Raw genomic sequence first — 19535 nt, forward strand, 5'->3', positions numbered from 1 at the left:
GGCTTTTCTTCACCTACCAGGTCTTCACACCCAGGTAACTGGGAAGCAGAGGCATCCCTGACTTGGTTTTTCCTGTTATACAGTAAATAACTGAGCTGTATTGAGCCAAATTAAAAATTCTGTAGTTCTGCTCTGAGGTTCTGCTCCCTTTTAATACTGAGTCTTTTCCCCCTACAGTTCAACATAATAAGTACTTAAAGGCATGGAAATTTCTGAGGGCTTTAAATGACTCCTCAGTCATACCATGAAGGCAAAGATAATGGTTATGAATGAATGAGATAACTGCATTTGTCTTAAAAAGGCACAGAGGAAGTCGAACAGGAGGGAAAAGAGGTCAGAGGGATGAGATCTCATTCTCACTGATATGGGAACTGCACTAGCCAGGCTTTTAAAGCCTCCATTTAAGAGTACAACCTGTCATGAACAATGGGAAATCCAGTAAATAAAATATTTGAAGGTGTGTTTGCTGGTATAAACATATCCTGTGATCTCACATAACCATGTTGCTTTGGTGTGCTCTCTTCAGCTGTGGGTTTAGCACAAGACATGCCTCTGGTGTTGGTACAGATACAGACACACCGCAGCTTTTAAACTCAGTGTTCTTAACATGAAAGTGAAATATAATACCACCCATCTTACATAAGTTTAGTATCACTTTCCCTGAAAGTGTAGTCTTTTGTTACTGCAAAAAGGAATCTGAAATGTTGCCTCCTAACAGGGATCTTTTTTTCCACAATTAGAGAGATACATATATTTTATCTATTGAAGGACTTAGGGCTTGAAAAGGCTACTAATAGGTCCATTATTGCTCCTCCAGTCACTGCAAGAAATTTCAGTCCTGAGCAGAGGACACCAATATACTAAGTTCAGAAAAAAGAAAGATGTTAGGATCCTTAAATTTCCTAAACGACTCATTGAAATAATGTTGATTTCTTTTAACAGACACATGTTCATTCTACTAAAATGATTGATTTTAGATGTTGTCCTATTACAAATTATATGGATGTAAGAGTTGAAAAAAAGAGATGTTAACCAAGGAACTAACAGGTTCTGAAGCAATGACCAAAAATAACTTGAGTAAAAAAGGTGATTTTGTGATTAGGGAGCATTCTAGACATATCCTTAAGGCATGTGACTCTGGTTTTACATAAAAGCCACCTAAATCTTAAGACAGTCAAAACACATAACTGAAGAAGCTGATTTTTGAGCTAAACAAACTGTTGTTTCCATCACAACTTTTTACCTTTTTTGCCTGAAACTGTATTTCTGACATCGCTATTATAGCTGCAGTTTATTTGTGCAGTTCAGGAAAGAATTGAGTGTATTAATGGAACTTTTCTATTTCCAGATTAACTGCTTTGAAAGTGAAAAGGAAGCCACCTTTATTGTAAAGCATAAGCCAAGTGTATTCAGGGTTCTCTCCAGTTGCTGTGCTGACATGGACTGGAAGGTTAAGTGAAAAGTGACTCCAAGTGCAAGGGACTTGTCAATATTTTTATTGATTGCAGAAGCATCAACCTTCAGTCTCAATGCTGTGATAGCATTAAGATTACCATATTGAAAAATTTAGGTATTGTATTTATGACATTTTCTCACAGCACTTTTATTTTAGACTTAAAAATAAAGCTTTAAATTCCCTGCCCAGTGTAATCTTACCAGGACAGCACTGCCAGATTAACAATTGGTGTACACTGACTTTCTTGGGTATATACTGAATTAAGCCAGGTCAATCTGTTTTGGAATTTCGCAACACTGTAGGAGTGTCAAGAACAACACAAAGCACTAAAATAGCAAATGTGAAGATCTGGACATGGTTCCTCTGCTCTGTGCTGTTTGGTTTCTTACTGCAAGCATTTCACATGGTGACAGCAGGCTCGTCTGCTTTCCTTTCTGGCTCCTCAGCACCTCAGAGCTGCTCCCTGGCACGGCAGGCACTGCACGGGGATGTCTGAACCCAAGCCAAGGGAAAGGAGATGTGTTGCTCTCTCCAGTAGTAGTGAGCTGATGAAGGTCACGTCTTTAAAAGGAGCAACATGATAGTCTCCAAGCAGAGGAGAAACCCCAGCCAAAGAACTGTCACTCTTGGTCCTTCAAGATTTATGCTTTGTATCCATTTTTTTTGCAGGATTTATGCCGGGGCTTCCTTTTATCCATGCCTTCTTGTATTTCCAAAGGAAAGGCCTTTAGGTTTTCCTTCACACAGGGGAAGCGGAACCTTTTGGAGTAGAACAGACTACAGTCCTGTAAAGAAAATAACATTACAAGCAGGATACAAAAAAAGGAAATGCTTATGTTCCAGTCTCATTAAACTACATTTATATTTAGAATTCTTCTGAAATGAATTCTTCTTCTAGGCTGAAATATTCCAGCAATTTAACTTTTTCTTACTCAATAATTCCAACATCTGGTTAAAGCCAACTGGGTGAAAAATAAAACCCCCAAATCAACTGTTCCACTGCTTCTATTAAAGTGACCTTCACCAGCTCCCTGCTCCAGGGAATAGCAACACCCCTCCTTCAGCTGCCTTCTCCTTCCAGCACCATGCATGGGTTTCCTGGCCTGCTCACTGAATTCCGAATAGGATTTCATGGATAAGCTGCAGCTGGTATTGCTGATGGATTATTCTTGGAGAGTGAATAAAGGTGTAAGAGATTCCATGGGTTTTACTGAAAGAGCAAAGTTTTCCTCTAAATCTTGGCTGATGAAGATTTCTACCTCCTGGGAGGATCTTCCAAATCCCTGTAATGGCATGTGAGACTTGGAGCCCCAGCACGCTCTTCCTCACCAGTCTCCACAAAAATGGCCTAAAGGCCAACACAAGCACCAAGTCCTAGGGGCTCTCACAACAGACCATCTTTTCCATAACTCCCAAAAAAACTATTCTTACTTCCACTAATCCATGCACTTGTATTGTCCTAGGAGACTACTAAAAATTATCACTTTTATATCAATATCACAGAAGTGTCCAATAACCAGAGTAGTTAAATGAACTTTGTTCAGCTGAGACAATTCAAATGAGATTTCATCCCTTACCCTCAATAAATGTACTCCCTGGTTAAAACCTAAAAACACACCTGGTACTAAAGCTTGAGCTAATGGCTCTTCTCTGAACTCTCAATGGCAAAGTATAAAAGCTGTTGTGCACAAAGAAGGTATTTTTGCTATCCCTGTTCTGTTCACAGCTTGTACAGACCCAGTATTTATTCTTTCCCCAGGAGCTGTAACCAGTTAGTAATTGAATAGAAAGAAGCAAAACTGATGGAACACTTTAATGTATTTGCAATGTCAGGTTTAAACAACTGGAAGAGAAAGTAATTAATTTATTATTCCTTTGCTCTGTGGCGAGACTGACGTCCTTGGTTCTCTTGACATGCTGATCACCAAATTCCAAATAGGATTTCATGGGTAAGCTGGAACTGGTGTTGCTGATGGATTATTCTTGGGGATTTAAGTATGAATAAAGACATCAGTTTAGATAGATCTGGACATCTTTTGGGGAGAAAGAGATTCCCTAGGTCTTACCTAAATAGCAAAGTTTTCCCCTTGCCATGGTCATTTGCAGCTGGCCTTTCTCTGGGAGCTTGGCTTGGCTATTCATGTGTTCCTGTCTTTGCTTTTGTTTCTTATGTCACTATCTGGGCTTTAGCAGCAGATTCAGCTGATAATTATATCAAAATCACAATCAGCCTGCTTCCATGTGACTGGGAAGCTTGAGGAACAACTTCTCTTCATCTATTGTCCTTTTCTGCGCTGACTGCCAGGCCCCTTCACACTCTGGAATGAGTGTGAGGCCTTAGTCTCTGAAAAGCCCTGAAAGTGGATTTCAGTTGCACAACCTCCAGAGCCTATTGTTTTTTGTCTCTTGGTATCCCTAATACGTTAAGCTGCCAGTTTAAAAGGGGAGATTAGAGTTTAAATTGGACTGGCTACTGTTGCTTGCATTGCCAAATGGCACACAGCCCCCCAGCTCCAAGGCTCAGGGCTCCAAGTGGTGGCCACTGGACCGTGGCAAAGGAGGGGAGAGGCTGTTTCTGCAGGTGGGATCCCAATGTCAAGACAACTCCTCACAGGTAACACAGGTGCTCAATTTGCATTCTTTTTGGCTGAAATGAGTTGCCAACTGGTGCGGATTTTGGCTAAAAGGAACTGGGCAAATCATGACTGTGAACCACTGCACCCCTGAGCCCTGGGTCCATGTACCCTTAGTGCTGCTCTCTCAGTCCTGGGATTTTCAGCATAACTCTTCTTTCAATGCCCTATGAATTAAACTTTACAATATGTAGAGTCGAGCCCTTCTTTTAAACCCTTATCCTGGTACAGTTCTGTGTTTAATCAGATGACTCTTTAATGTGTTTTCTCCCTTCCATGACCAAGGCAGGAGGGGGCCATTCAAATTTCAAATTTCATAGTCCAATTCAGGCAAAACTGAGCTGCCAAAGCATGCTGCCAGAGTTTATTTTTGTTTTGACATGAATCACATCTGAAAGTAATACATACAGGGATGGTATCTTTACCACAATACGTAAAGGAAAGGCTCTGCCTATCCGTGTCCAGGACTGACCCCACATGACTGGAAGTTGAGTGGGAAGCAGCTGTAGTATTTCATTTATCACTTAATACCTACAATCATGTCCAAGGTCAGTGCTCAGTCACCTTCTGCTGAGGTGAGCAGTAAGGGATGAAAGTTGCTCCCTTTCCTCTTTTCTTCTCCAAAAGCTACCTTTTCTCCCTGTCTTTAGAAAGTGTTGCAATAAAACAGAATTAAATGTTTTAAATTGCTAATATGGTCAGATTATATAATTTCCTCTGCCCTTTTCTGAAAGGGTAATTAGGAGGAAGGGCACTCAACCTGCCCAAGGACTTTTAAAAGCATTTTTATTATCTTCCTTTTTGTGGGGTTTTGATGTGTTTTAAAACATTTCAGATAATCATTAGAATTATTCCCACTTGGATCAGAACTAATGGCACTTACCAAGGCACTGTGATAAAAGACTTGAGCAGGGTGATGCAGGCTACAAAATGATTGAAGTAAATTAACTGAGTGAAACTTCAGAGGATATTTGAAGATACTTAAGTTTATGAGCACTATACAGAACAGCTGCTAAGTCATGACTTTTATTGGCACAGCAACTGTAAGGAAATACACTTCAGCTAGCATGGGTTGTCTCATGAAAAGCCTAAAATCTGACCTGTCTCTAAGCCTCCTTAGGTACAAAAGCTAGCTAAAATCCCTTTGCCAAATCCAATGTCAGAAAAGTCTTTTTTGCCACACGTTAGCCTAATACTATTCTGAATTACCATAATATTAAAAGCAACCTGTCACTAAAACCCTTCAAATTGGTCCAGCTTCTCTGCCAAAGAGGCCCAAGAAAGTATGATTTTCTTCAGCTTCACTTCCTATGCTTTAACATTTAACTCAGCCCAGGGGTGAGTTGAAATACTTGGGTCAAGCGCAAGCAGGAACCACAACCAATACAGAGATATTATACTAACTTTGTCTCTCTCTATTGCCTTGGATAAGTTTTTACTTCTCTGGACTTTTAATTTTCCCTACAAGAAGAGGAATAGTATGTGTTTGCTTACTTTGTGGTACAGGTGTTTAAAGCACTAATTATCATTTCTGCAGATCTCTTTCAATGTTACCTAAGCAGTCTTGCTAAATACATTTTGAAACCATAGTCATATGTGTGATTCACTATCAGGCCTGGCCAGTTTGGTAAGAAATTTATTCTCAATTATTTACAATCAATGTTTTACTTTGAGTGATACCATCAGGGGAATCCTGAAAACTCAGATAACAAGCAGTAAATGACTGACAAATTTCCACAATAGGCAAAATAAGCAGGACTTTCAAAAAGATTAGAAGAGGCTTCCATTAACTCACTGCAAGTATCTTCTATGCATTGCGAAGGCCTAGGTTAACTGAAACACAGCTTTTCAAAGAAAAAGCCCCACTTTCATTCAGAAAAGCACACTGTGTGCAAAGACCCTGAGAGGCTGAAATGCTCTATTTCTGACAGCTCGAACTGCCACACTTGAAAATACCTGCTGAATCCTTCCTAAATTCAAGACACTTCATTTGGGAATTAAAATAGTTAAATATGCTCAAGTTTGTCCCAAATGTGTCTGTGTTACAAATCCTCTGCTGTTAAGAAGGAAGGATAAACCTGGCATGTCAGGGCAGGAATCAAGCCCAAACTCTCTGAGTAGCTGCATTTGGCTCCTCATTGGGCTGTGTGTGGGAGAGAGTCCACCTCCTGCCACAGCAGGGACAGTGCCACTGGGAAGATCCTGCTCATGTGAGCTCTGCCTCCACACAACTGCCCTGAGCAACCTGGCTCAGGAAACTTGAGCCCAGCCACCACAGCCACAACCAGAGAGTGCTGGCACTTCACCTAGTCAGAGCCTACAACTCCCTCTTGTAGCTCCAGAATAGAAAAAAAAAAAAACCAAACCCTCTGAGCTGCAATCACTTTTGGTGATTCTCAGTCATTTAAATGTCAGAAGAGACTTCAGAGATAGGATGTGGAGAAATACTCCCAGTGCAGGTAGCTGGGTGTGCAAGCTCCCAGTGCCAGCTGCACGTTGTGCCCTGGATGGCAGGAAACAACTGGAGCCCCCAGCAACAAGCTGGGAACGGGCACACATCCTTTTCCTAACGAAGGGCTCAGGACCCTGCATCACAGTCTGGGAGAGGACTGGTCACCCCGAGACTCTGCAGGAGCCAGTGAACTGCAGTAAGACCCCAGATCCGAAATTCCCCATGGGAATGGGTGCACAGATGGTAAGGGTATGAAAGCCCAGAGGTTCCTTTGGGGCCCCTCCTGGAGGAAGCAGCCTGAGCTGTTCCTGCTGCTGCACCGTTCAATTATTAAACCTTTTTTTCCTGAAACTGAATGCCTGACACTCTGCTGTGGGAAACCTAGGTAAGAAATGTCTTTAACAAGGAAACAAATCCAATCAGGAGAAAGGTGCTATTGCATGCTCCTCTTAGCCCATCCTTGGTGCTGACCGCCCACAAGTCAGAATAGCAACTAAACTGAGCCAAGTGTGCCAATATCCTTCTGGCCATGTCTGCCCAGCTCCCAGAGTTTGAGACTCATGGCAAATAAAGGGGCCAGTTCTGCACAGAGAAGAAGGAATTAAGACAACTGTAATTTTATACCACCTTTCTGGACTGCACTCAAATTTCACAGTTTAAGGTTGCCTTCCAGCTGCTATTTAAATTCATTCTTCTTCAGAGAGCAAGTGTGGCATGGTACAACTCTCTTCCCTGCTCACTTTAAACGTTAACTTTTGCAAATAGGATGACAGCCCTGTGCTGTGAATACAAACCTAACAATCCATGGACATTTATATTCCTTTTATGGAAAAAAACCCCAACCTACTGTTGGTATAGTTGATCTATATTGCCCTTGAATTTCCTGGTGCTAAGAAAGTAGAAAAGAGCACTCCTTGTGCTTGAGAGGCTGGACTGTGCTCATCAGTAAATAGAACACTCACAGTTGCTGATCGTTTTAATTTAATACTGAGAGCTTCATCTGGCAGAATCCACAAGAACATGCAACTATGTACAATTAACATACATGTAGTGGTAGGACAAGGGGGAATGGTTTGCCTTAAAAATGGACTGTTTGGGTGTTAGCTGCTTGATCTTTTTCTGACAGGTCACCAGGACTGGAACAAAAAGAAATGACTGAAGCAGCTTGTTTTGCTTGTTGCTTACTGTACCAACACACACTGCTCTGCTACACAAACTGCGATGAGACCCAACGATGAGGAACTTGTCCTGTCAGGGGTGAAAGGATCCTTCATGATATAGGCTTCTTCCAAAAGCCTGTAAAAGAATAATTTCAGGCTTTTAAGTGTATACTTCACAGTAGGGGATGGTTGAGAGGGGGAAATTGCGGAGGCTGAAGTTATCAGCCCTTTGTACTTGATTTGCTCATCCTGCTGTTGTACATAAGGCAATGCAGCAGCTCTGCAGCTCCTTTTCTCTTCAAAACCTTCAACTCTGCAGCTGCCTTCAGTCCTATACTGCACTTTCTATCTCTCTTCCAAAAGCAGAGCAACTGGTGGGCCTCTCAATGTCATCTTACTAAGTTTTTCTCAATGCTCTACCTTAAAGTAATTATCTTGCATTTTTTATGACAAGCACTCCTCAGCATGGCCAACTTCAGTACCTTGTCAAGTCACCATTTCAGTTGCACAGCTTTTAATCAGAAGTTCTCTTCCAAGCTGCATTCATGTGTGTATAAAATAAAAAGGTTTTACTGCTCTTGGTTATGTCACTGCTGTAAAGCTGAGGTCCCCACCTCCTAAAAGCAGGAGCTACTGGCAGAGAGCCTTGCAGTCACCACCAGTGTGCTTACTTTATGTCACAGACTGTACTGCTCGCTCCAGGGTGTTGAGGGAGTGCATTTATTAATAATTTGGCAACCTGCCTGGGAAAAACTAAAGCTCTATTTTTTTCTGGGAGCTCTAGGCAAAATAATATGGAAGTCAGTTGAGTGTCTGTCTGCACAGGGCACCTAGCAAGGGCACCTGACTTACTCCTGGGCTTAAGTCAAACTTGGATTCTGGTAATAATATGGATAAAAGGTATTCTGTCAACTCGTACTGCCTTCTCCTTGCCTCCATACACACACAAGCGTGTGCAGGAGTGTGTGTCTCCTTTTTCTGTCCACTCAAACAGAAAATTGTATGGCCAGAGCCTTCCACTGTTAGGGAAGATCAGGCATCTTACCATGGCAGATCACCCTGTCAACAAGTCCCTGGGGTAGAAAGACAGGATTGTGTTTGCAAAGTTCCCCTTGCAGGATTCCCAGCCCTCGTCAGTGCAGAGCCATTGGACAAGGCCTCCTGTCCAGCACATTTCCTGCAGCATGGCATTTGGGACATGTGAGCAAGCCAAGAAAGATGGGGTGTGAAGCTATTTCTTAAAAGCATCTATAGAAGTGTGATGCTTCAGCATTACTCTTTTGCTTTTGGCACCTGAGCAATCCAAACAAAGCTGGGATGTTAACACTGAGCTTGGATAACCTAAATTAAGATTCACATTCAGACTCTTCAGGAATGGACCTGATCAAAGGTGAGCCATTGCTCTGTTGAGTGGAAAAGGGAAAACCAGTAGCACTGTGGGGTTTGGAAAGATACAAAGACAGCTGCCCAAAGACAACAGCCCCAGCAGGTGGTGATCAACAGCTGTTTCCATGCTTTAAGAAACTGAGCAGTCTTATTGGGGGAAATGCTGAGTACATGCCTGACTTCCAGCTCCATAGAGTTCCTGACCATGTTTGCCTGATGGATTTGTTGACCATGATGGCCTCCACCAAGCTACACATGCATTTAAAGCAAAGTGCTTTATTTTATGGGGAGTTTAATCTCTGCAGACAAAGCTGTAACTGCATAATTTCTGGTCAAAATATCCCTACTTAGCAGAGAGAGAAAAGGCTTCGGTCCCTGAACATATAAATACATAGTGAACATCCCCACAACCTGATGTCACACAGTCTGACAAGGGATTGTCCAAACCACACAAAAAAGCACTGCTGTTCAAAACTCCACATCACGCCACATAGCTCTTAAGAAGTGTTTCTGCCATATATATTTCATTCATGCTGTGTGTATCTATCGCTCAGCTGGGGGAGGCTACAGTGAGGGGAAGGCTATTCCCAGAAATACCAGGCCTGCAGTCAGTAGTATTCTAGCAAGAAAATATTGGTACAGTAGAGTTGTCAGTGGGGCTAGGAACTAGGCTAAATACAAATTTTTGCATGATACTGAAGCAGGGCACAAAAACTGATTGTTGTCTTTCCTACCAACACTGACAATTTTTAACGTTCCTTCCCCTGGGAAAAAGATCACTTTAAGTACCAAGCCTCATGCTCAGGGTCAATACAGCACATTATTGGGCTCATGAAGTGCACAGTACAAGGATTCTGATGCTCATGGCAGAAATGAAGTCTGTGATCTCAGAGGGCACTTACACAATCGAGTGTGAGTTTGGTGGCATCTGCCCATAGTATGTGTACAGGGCTGATAACTCACACAGCTCACATTTGAACTCTCCTGGTGTCTGAACTTCTTTGGGAGCATTCATTTTTAAGCTACCTGCAAGAAATACACACAAAAAAATCTTTTCGCTTAAAATGCAATGCTGGGAACATATCTGCAAGAAGATTAAAGTGACCTGAGACATCTGGCTTTGTAAATTAAAACCCAACAGAAAACTGACAATTGCAAACCTTGATTAGTAAATGTTTTCTCCCAAATCAAGTTGGTTTCCCATGTCCCAGTTAAATTTTCAAATTCCTTAGACAAGTCTATAAATTGCAGACTGGGAGCCTAACTACAAAGTTCACCTATTAATTTGGAACATCCATGAAGGAACTCAGATGACAAAGCACATGGCTGCAATCTTGAAAACCCTCTGCTCAACTGAGGTCTATACTCCCTAAGTGCTTCCCAGGACACTGTTCCCAATCTGCTGCTGTGCAGAATTCCAATCCAGTTCTGCAAAGCTCATCTCCTCCCTCAAACTGGAGCCATGAAAGGGTTAGGGACCCCACTCAGGAGGCAGGGACCCCACTCAGGAGGCAGGTACCAGGAAGGTTAAGTGTTGCAATGAAAAGACTGTGTCTTTTTCTTTGCTTCTGGTTCACCTTGGAATAGAGTTTTGGAAGCTTACCCCTGGCTCCCTGTTCTCATCTACTTTTCTATGGAAATGATGCCAATGGAATCACCTCGATGAAGTGTTGGCCCATTCCAGCCACATGGGAAAAAGGAGCAGACATCTTTAAAACAGTTTAGATCCTGTAACTTTTACGAAAATAGGCAGAAGGGGAAGGCTCTGCTTTATCCTCCTGGAGAATACCCATATATTTTTATAAATAGGAGAATCTGCACATAAGAAAGTTATTGTCCATCCTTCTGACAGACTTCAGGCCTCACTACAAAGGTGTGGCCATCAGTCTCGAGATATAACACATAGGAAGTCATGCTCCGTCAGCTTTGGTGCTAACAGATTACTTGTTTAAAATCCTGGCCATTGATTTACATTTTGGGAGCTTACCGTTCACTAATACCACTAATATTAGTTGAGGGTCTTTCCAAAAAGATGAGCTTTTTCCAAAAAATATGGTGTGTCAAGTAGGCTTTTAGGATTGATTTTAGTCTGTATCAACAATCCTATCAAGCACAGCTAACCATGTGCATGCCCAAAAATTGCACCAATCCATGAAAGAAACATGGTTGCTTGTCTGCAAACTGCAATCTTCTCTCACCTGCACCATTTTCTTGTACAGATGATAACTGACATTGCAGTTATCAAGAAAACTACGGCTTTTAGCCAAAAACCCTCACGCTTTTCATGGTACAGTGTTCTGCTGCAAACCAGTCAGCTTTTGGAAGAGAAGCAGAGCTGGCATCAGGCTATGAAGAAGGTGAGCACCAGGAATGTGGGTTTGGGTGGTATCTGAGCAGGTAGGTTGTGTGTGCTCCCAGCTGAACACATACACAGCCTGCCAAAGGACAGCAGGGCATTCCCACTCTTCCAGCTCTGGAGCCAGACCCTTTCCCTGCAGAGCTGATTCAGTTCACTAAGGCCACATCCCTATTTATGCTTCAGCTCAGGGGTTTTCTTTGGGAACAAATTGCCTGACTGTCCCTCCTTACCACACAGGTTTGCACCACAGAGAAGCCTTACAGCACACAAACCAGAGGGTTTCAGAAAAAATAAACCAAAAGATGTGCTCCAGAAGCACACCTAACACACTCCAACCTGAATGCCCAGCTGGTGACTATGCAGCCTACAGGCTGGGACCAGAGGTGATCTAAAACATCCCAAACCACAGAGAATGGGCAGCTGGTATCCAGCATCCAACACCTTAGTCCATGGTTTCAGTCTTACTACATCACACTAGTTACTAATGCAGTAACAAAAAAATACTTTTAAATTTTCTTCTTCCAATATTTTTTTTCTTATTGCTTTAGGGAACTAAATTGGCTTGCAGGGGAATCCAACAGCTGCTAACAGGAGCACAAGGTAAGAGGCAGAACTACAGCACCAGCAGAAAGGCAGGGCTGAGATGAGGGACCTGCACATCCCTCTTTTGGTGACAGTAAGCTGCTATTTCTGCTCGCCCGACGGGGTGAAACTGAATCCTCAGAGACATCTGCTGACAAGGTGAACTAGGGGCAAGGTGAAGCAGAGCTGGGACTACTTGTCATCTAATGTTCCAGAAGAACATGGAAGGCCTCAGAGGCTACAGAGGCTTCATGACAGACACCCAGTTCAGAAAGTCCTTGCCTGTTAAACCCTGAAACTTAATTTTGGAAATAATCTCCCTTACCTTATCATTCCTTTACCACCAGCCTTTCCACTGCCACTCCTGGCATTTCAGTAGCACAGAGTTCTTCAAATGTAACATAAATGGGGCTGGACACTGGTTTAAGAAATAAATTCACCTTGAGAACACCTTAGGAAACTATATTTTTTCACAAATTACATGACTCTTGGATATCATGTGTTTTCCCTACCTCACAGGGATGCTTGAGAGAATTTAATCAACTCAAATGTTTTCAGATTTGTCAGTTAGTTGTAAGGCATGTACATGCTGCACATTTCTCCCTGTACATTAAAATCTGGATTCTTCAAGCTATGCACCAACTCAGCTATGAAGCCTACTTTTTGAACCCTGCATTTTAAGATTGCTAGCTAGGTCCCCCTGGCATACCTAACTTTACCTTTTATGCAGGTACCCAGCAGCAATACCAACACACCCATTTGACAGAATGAGATTCAGATCAATGCTTGTATGCAATTTTTTGTAAACAGTCGTTCTTAAAAAGGGGAGACCATTAACCCCAAAGAAGTAGAGTATGGAAAGTCACTTGAAGCAAATAGAAAAGACTATAATGGTGACCTTCTCTTTAAAATAATGCAAAACACCAAGAACCACAACAACAAAAAAGAAGTATTTATGGCAGTGAAGGTCATAGACATTGGAATGAATATGTCCTGATCCCAAGTTAAAATAACAGCCCTGGGTTCAGAGATGAAGTATGTTAGATATAGAAACACCTGCTCTCTCACAGACCATTGGCATGTAGAACAGAATCTGTTCAATGCCTACCACTGGGAAGGAATGATATCTATGTACAAACACATTTTTGGCTATGCCAGTTGAAAAGCATATGATCCTGCCTGCAAGCTACAGACGAATTTATGATGCTTTCCATTTTACTCCCAGCTTACAAGTCACTGGTAGCAGCTGTACCACATTTTATTTCACTGGGAACATCATTTGTCCTGAAAGCTTGCCTACACATCAGCACTTCGGAAAGTTAAGGTTACTAGCTAAAGGTGTGAGGTCAGTGAACACACAGATTTCAGAGTGAGTGCTCCCATTCAGAAGTAAAGTTTGCTATACAACAAAGTAAAGCCATTTCCTTCTGATGAAAGATATTTAATGGCAAGTTTATGCGTGTGCTTCACACCTTTAGTCTAAACCAAGCAGACAAGATGCACCTTCCCACAGAGTGGCTTCCAAAAGGTTCATTTGCTTTGAATAACCATGTCTTTATAGCATAAACCCAGTTGAGACAGACATTAGTTTATCACAATGTCAGCTCATCGGTTTAGCCCTACACACCATGTTAGCAGGATGCCCGATGTCACAGTGTGGCAAGGTGTCTGTGTGCCCCCCAGACACATGAAGCAGAGGGAGAACTCACTTCCCTCTAGCAAACCAACAGCAGGATAAAGGATCTCTTGAGAAAGTCTAGGGCACTAGTCCCTTCTTAATGATGACAGGCAAATTTGTGACCACAAGCAACCCAAATCATCACCAGGTGCTACCGCTGGTTTTTTTTTTCTCCTTGGAAAGTTCTGAAGCAGCACCATGTCCCAGTAACATGTCACAAGTCTGGCTGGCTAACACATGCTGAACAGGTCTTTGACAACAGCTTGCCTAGAACTGAATTCTGCACAAGCATATGGCACTCTGACTGGAAGCCACAAGGTACTTGAACACATCCTTACCTGATGCACCTGCCCAGCTCTTCTGGAAAGAACAGTTACCCACATGCTTGGGTAACCACTGAACAAGCACGCTCTGCAGAAACCTGCCAGGTCAAGCTTAGAGTGCTGCAGGACGTGTGTGAGGTCAGCTCACATGTCCTGGCAAAAGGTGAAGCACACAGATTTCAGTGCCATTGGAAGTAAATAACTGCATTAAAAGAAAGGCAGGGGTTGGGTAGTGCTGTAAGAGTGTTTCTCCATGCTGTCTGCAACTGATACCTGATACAGACCTGGGGAAAGGGCTCTCAGTCCAGTTCTCTGAAGACTCTTAAAGACTTCAGGGCAATTCTGCTCAGAGCACTCTGCTAAGAGGCCTGGAAGGCATGCCAGAAATCATAAATCACCCTTAAATTGTCGGGGTCAGTGGCAAAGTAGTAGCACAGATAAGTAATCTGATTTTCTTTGCTTCAAACCTCATTAGCACAAGTCTTTACAATACATAAGTTAAGCCCCTCTTAATAGTCCACAGTAGACTCCTGTATTTCTGAGTCACTGATAAACTAGAGAAACCATACAAGAAACAAAGTGCCTATAAACAGATGCAGACTTTGATTTGAAAGGCTGTCAGATAAAACCAACATTGACACACCCTCAGTCCTCTCCTACAAAACCCTTGGTTTTTTTACCTGCCAGGATTTTCCTGCAGTATCCACCAGTGATGACAATAACCTATTAAAATATTCACAGCTTGATTTTCTACAGGAAGGAGTGCTCTCTAGTAGAAGGGCAGGAGTTCATACCCTGGCATGTACCAGTGTTTGATGTGACAGATATTTAAACACACTTCAGCAGCAGCGGTGCACTTGCTTTCTTCAGAAAAGCAATCTGCTGCCTAACTGATCAGGTAGTAGATAAAACAGCAGAACCTTCTTACTTGCTAGTTAATCCCCATGTGAACAACTCTGTTCCTCCTGTTCCTTTGTGCTACAGCCCTGAAGGCATGTTTAGGTCACCTGTGGCTGCCTCCCTGCTCTTCCTTTGAGGTGACTTACCTTGGGTTCAGCATGAATTAGCCCAGGACTGTAATTTCACCAAGTGTGGCCATTCAGAACTTTCATCCTTACTCACTCTCCCAAAGATCACTTGACTGAATTAAACCTTGACTTGTTGCTGCACCTCCCCCCCCCCCCCCCCCCCCCCCCGGGCTGGGGGGGTTGTGCTGGTATTGCTACGCTTTCTCTGCTTGGAAGGAACAGAGATCCCTGCAGGCTTCCCTCTAGCCATGGGTCACAGAGCAGGCCCCAAGCCCCGCTCCTGAACAACAGCTTCCACGGATTCTCCATGGCAGCAGCAGCAGGATAAACAGTCTAGGTTGTCACAGGTGTGAAAGCCAGTGTGTTTTCTGAACAGTTGTAGGGAAAGAGAAGTAACACAGACAAATCAAACCCCTTCCTTAGGTAAAAAGGCTTTCTGAACACAACATGAATCTCAAAAAGGCATCTATACCTAAGATCCATGATTTAACAAAGCTGAGAAAACAACACTCAACAAAAACCCAGCCCAAGAGCCCCTTACTCAGAGATGGCATGCAGCCTGCTCTAAATTAGGCAGCATTTAGTAAGAACCTCAAATTAGGTGAGAATTTAAAGCTTCACACAGGAAGGTTGCACAAGGCAACATCTTCCTGTAATACTAGAGATCCAAACACTGAAGTGTTGCTAAAGTGATCATCAGTTCTGGATCACGGTTATTCTTTGCCAAAATGGAAAAACCAGACCTGAGGTCAGATTTCATTAAATCTCCCTCTTACTGCACAGCCACAATAAAAAAATCAACCTACAGCCATAGTAACCCTCTGTCCTGAACTTGTTTTGTCTCCCTTCCAAACTGCAGCTCCCTATTAGAAATGCTACATTAATAGCCATAGTGGGGAAGAGCAAGTTGCTCTATTAATATGTAAGTGGTGACCATTACGTTTTAAGTTGTCCTTAAAAAGACTTAAGTGCAGGGCCACACATGTACCACTGAAAGTACCAGCTTGGTTAAGCACAATCTAAACTTAGTGCAGTACTTTCCAACAGAGTCTAAAAATAGGAACACCAAGATTTTGTGGAAATACAGGAGAGGCTAACACAGTATTTTGGGAAATAAGACACTGCCACTTGACGTAATCCTGAAAGGAAGAAATACAGCTCCAATGATTTATCTCCCTACAGAAAGCAAAGCTGGGGTTGTAAGGAAAGACGCAGCCCGATTACATGGGGTTGCATGTGACAATGTCCCTGCTGTGAAGGCAGTGCCCACTTCCTCCTGTGACCAGGAAGATGTTCAGTGTTAACATGCCTGGGAAGGGAAGGGAATTCTTTCCAATAAAGCATGACTGCAGCTCTCGGTTTGTTAGGACTGAGCTCGAGCTGGGGACTGCAGAATGAAATAAAGCAAAACTATCCAGAAGGAAAAGCAAAACGAAACTACCAGAGGGGTGAGGGGTATGGGGTGAAGAGTGCCAGCTTCAAGAAAGCCTGGGAATAAAGGCAGGCTTGTCCCTACTATACCTACAACTTCTGCATGCACACAGCCCACCACACCTTCCACAGCCATGCTAATTTCCTCTGGGACATAATCCTCGAGGTTTGTTATCCCATCTGGTGTGAACAGTAAGCACAGAAAAGCACTGGAGAGATCTACTGGCAGCATATCTGATAGACCAAAGCCCACAGTCACCCAACCCTTAGAAAGTTTTCCAGGGCACTTGTTGGGAGTTCTGTCACAAAAATTTGCAAATGGGTTCCTTGCTTTACATCTCCACACAAAGGTCACTTCATTGGTTACACTTCACAGTGGAAATTAAGTCTTGTAGTCAAGGGTTAGCAGCTTCCAAACTTCCTGACATACACCTATGTCAAATTCCTTTCTTCTAGCCATGTAGCAAGATGGAACAAGATGAATTCAGGCAGGCCCAAAACTTCCTGAATTTTTAGCAATGTTTTCAGGTTACTCTGTTCGCCCCTGTCAGAAAGACTTGGCTACCCAACCAGTACTTGGAATACTTTGCCTTAAAAATATGCAGGTACTGAGGCTGCACTTCTTTCAACACCTGATGCATCAAACAGGTATCAAGGCACGTGTACAAGAACCACTTCCACAATTCTCTGTAGGACACAGAAATATTCATTCTTAGACAGCTGAAGACCTATTTTAGCACTGAGTGCCAGGCCATTCCTTTTGTGCATGCTCTGTACTCTGCACAGTCTGTTCTCCAGAGGGTCTATACTTACACTCTTTCCTTCCAGAAATTCTTTTGGGCAAATTTACTTCTCTGTTCATCACAGGTAAAACAGAAGAAAAGTGTCCTTTTCTCATATGACGAATTTAATCATGGATGGAGACGTGTAGATCCTAGAATTCACTATAACCAGAGTGGACTGCTCCTCCTGGGTCACATGCTAGGAGGGCAGACACATAAAATCTTCACAGTTCTGACTTTTTACCCAAGCAGCTCAAAATCCACTAAAAATTGGCAGCATCCTCAACATGTCACAGATACTTAATAAACTTTTCTTTGGCTTTAGATCTCCATCTGTCCAGCAAACACAGGTCTAAGATTTAACTGAGGTCCAAAATGAAAGTGTGGGCTCAGCGTAGAGCTAATTAAGCAGCAGAGCTGATGGGGCCTTGACAGAAGTTGTATGTTGTCCATGTTTTTCAAAGTGCTGGCTATAGGTCTAGGTAGATAAGTCTTAAAAACACTGTGATGTGTCATGCCAGATTTAAATGTGCTTCCTTTCTGTACATACACATGGCTCCAAGGGCAGTTAATGAGTAATAACTTCACTCATGTTAGGAAAATTATGACAAAATAAACTAACAGCTGGGGGAGAAGGCGTAGTGCAAAGTTGTTATGGCCTGTAGTTAAAAGCAGACTTCAAAGGAGGCGGCATGGTTCAGGTGTTAGATGGGCAGCAAAAAAGAAAACAGGAAGAGCAGGTGAAAATGCTTTCACCATGTACTGAGAAAAGGAGCAAAATACACGTGCCAGTCCTCCCTTTTTTCCTGGCCTGGACTAAAGAACAAAGAAGCCCTAACCATTGCAACCACATAGATAACTAATTTCTTTCTTAATCCAAATCTCAGGTTTGTACCTATCTATTGGGAATTTGGGGCTTTTTACAGCTTTTTTGGTGTAGTGATTTTTGTGCCAGTAAAACCACTGATTCTTACTAACATATCAGTGCAACAGATCAGTGCAAAGGTGATGCACAGGCTAGAGAGCTTGGCATCTCAAACAGCCTGGGGAGCACATCTCCATTACAAGTCACTGTAACAGCAGAATCCAAGTATTTTCCTACAGCTCTCATCAAACAAAAGCCTTCTTTGGTCTGAACGACCTCAGACTGCTGCATCTGGGCAGAATAAAACTTTCAGGGGAGCATTCATCAGGCTCTTGACATAACCTTGTCGTATTTGTAGAGATCACAGACTGTTTGAGGTAAGGCACAAAGTGAGACAAGGTATCACTAATTCATTGTAACAGCTTCTTTGCCCTTAATTTAGATGGGAAGTTAAGGCATGAGGAAAGTATTTCTGGTGTGGGATCCAGAAGCATGAAGGTCTTTAATTTTGTTTATATAAAACATGCCGTTTCAATTGTAAGAATATAGTTACATATCCTTATTAATTGCTAGTGCACACATCCAATTCTTTGGCTCACAGGTGCCTGGAGTTGGAAGGCAGTGGCCTCTAGCTCGGGAACCGTGAGTGTCTCCTGGGCGGCAGTGCCTGCTCAGCAGCTGCTCCCCCTGCTCCGGGCTCCGCTGTCCTCCCCCACTCCCGGTTCCCCCATCCGGATTCCGGTTCCCCCTCCCCTGGCTCACGTTCCCCGCCCGGATCCCGCTGCCCGGCTCTCCTTTGCCGTCGGCCCGGTTCCCGGCTTCCCCCAGGCTCTCCCTAAGTCCCCGTTTCCCCCCCGCGGAGCTCCCAGCGCCTTTCGCCCCCCGTCTCCCGTTCCTCGGTCCCCTCCCCATCTCCCCTTTGCTCCCCGATTCCCGGTTCCTGTGCCTCTCCCCCTCCCCCCACATTCCGGTTCCATCCCGAGCTCCTGTTTGCCTCCTGGTTCCCGTTTCCCCTCCGACTCCAGTTCCCCCCGCCCCCGGCGCTCACTCTCCACCCAGTTTCCGGCGGTGCCCCTTTTCCCGTTCCCGTTCCCGTTCCCGTTCCCGTTCCCGTTCCCGTTCCCGTTCCCGTTCCGCCACACGCGGTGCCCACCCAGCCACTTCCGGGATCGCGCGCGGACGCCGCGGCTCCGGGGCCTCCCTTAAAGGGGCAGGGGGCGCCTGGCGGCCGGCAGGGGGCGCTGTGCGCCCGTTAACGCGTCCTGCTTCCCTCATTCCCTGCTCCGGCTTTGATGGACACGCGTTGTCCCCAGCGTGTCCTCACCCCTCGGGATGGACACCCAGGCATTCTCAGCGTGTCCCCAGCCCTCGGGATGAACACGTCGGCGTTCTCGGCCCTC

General features: G+C 43.8%; 1 protein-coding gene and 1 long non-coding RNA gene across 2 annotated transcripts; both read right to left on the reverse strand.

Moving 5' to 3' along the window:
* Positions 1-1473: 1473 nt before the first annotated feature.
* Positions 1474-19278, reverse strand: CDPF1 (cysteine rich DPF motif domain containing 1). Its single transcript, XM_048302498.1, is given in 4 exon segments — positions 1474-7791; positions 7794-7837; positions 9990-10113; positions 19184-19278. Coding segments are annotated over 3 exon segments (381 nt in total). The 5' UTR covers positions 10103-10113; positions 19184-19278; the 3' UTR covers positions 1474-7567.
* LOC125325449 lies at positions 1474-19343 on the reverse strand. Its single transcript, XR_007203339.1, has 2 exons — positions 19289-19343; positions 1474-2241 (listed from the first exon to the last, which is right to left on the reverse strand). It is a non-coding gene; the product is annotated as an uncharacterized LOC125325449 (long non-coding RNA).
* Between the last annotated feature and the right edge of the window lie 192 nt (positions 19344-19535).

Source organism: Corvus hawaiiensis, chromosome 4, assembly GCF_020740725.1.
Source record: "Corvus hawaiiensis isolate bCorHaw1 chromosome 4, bCorHaw1.pri.cur, whole genome shotgun sequence".
NCBI classification, from domain to species: Eukaryota; Metazoa; Chordata; class Aves; order Passeriformes; family Corvidae; genus Corvus; species Corvus hawaiiensis.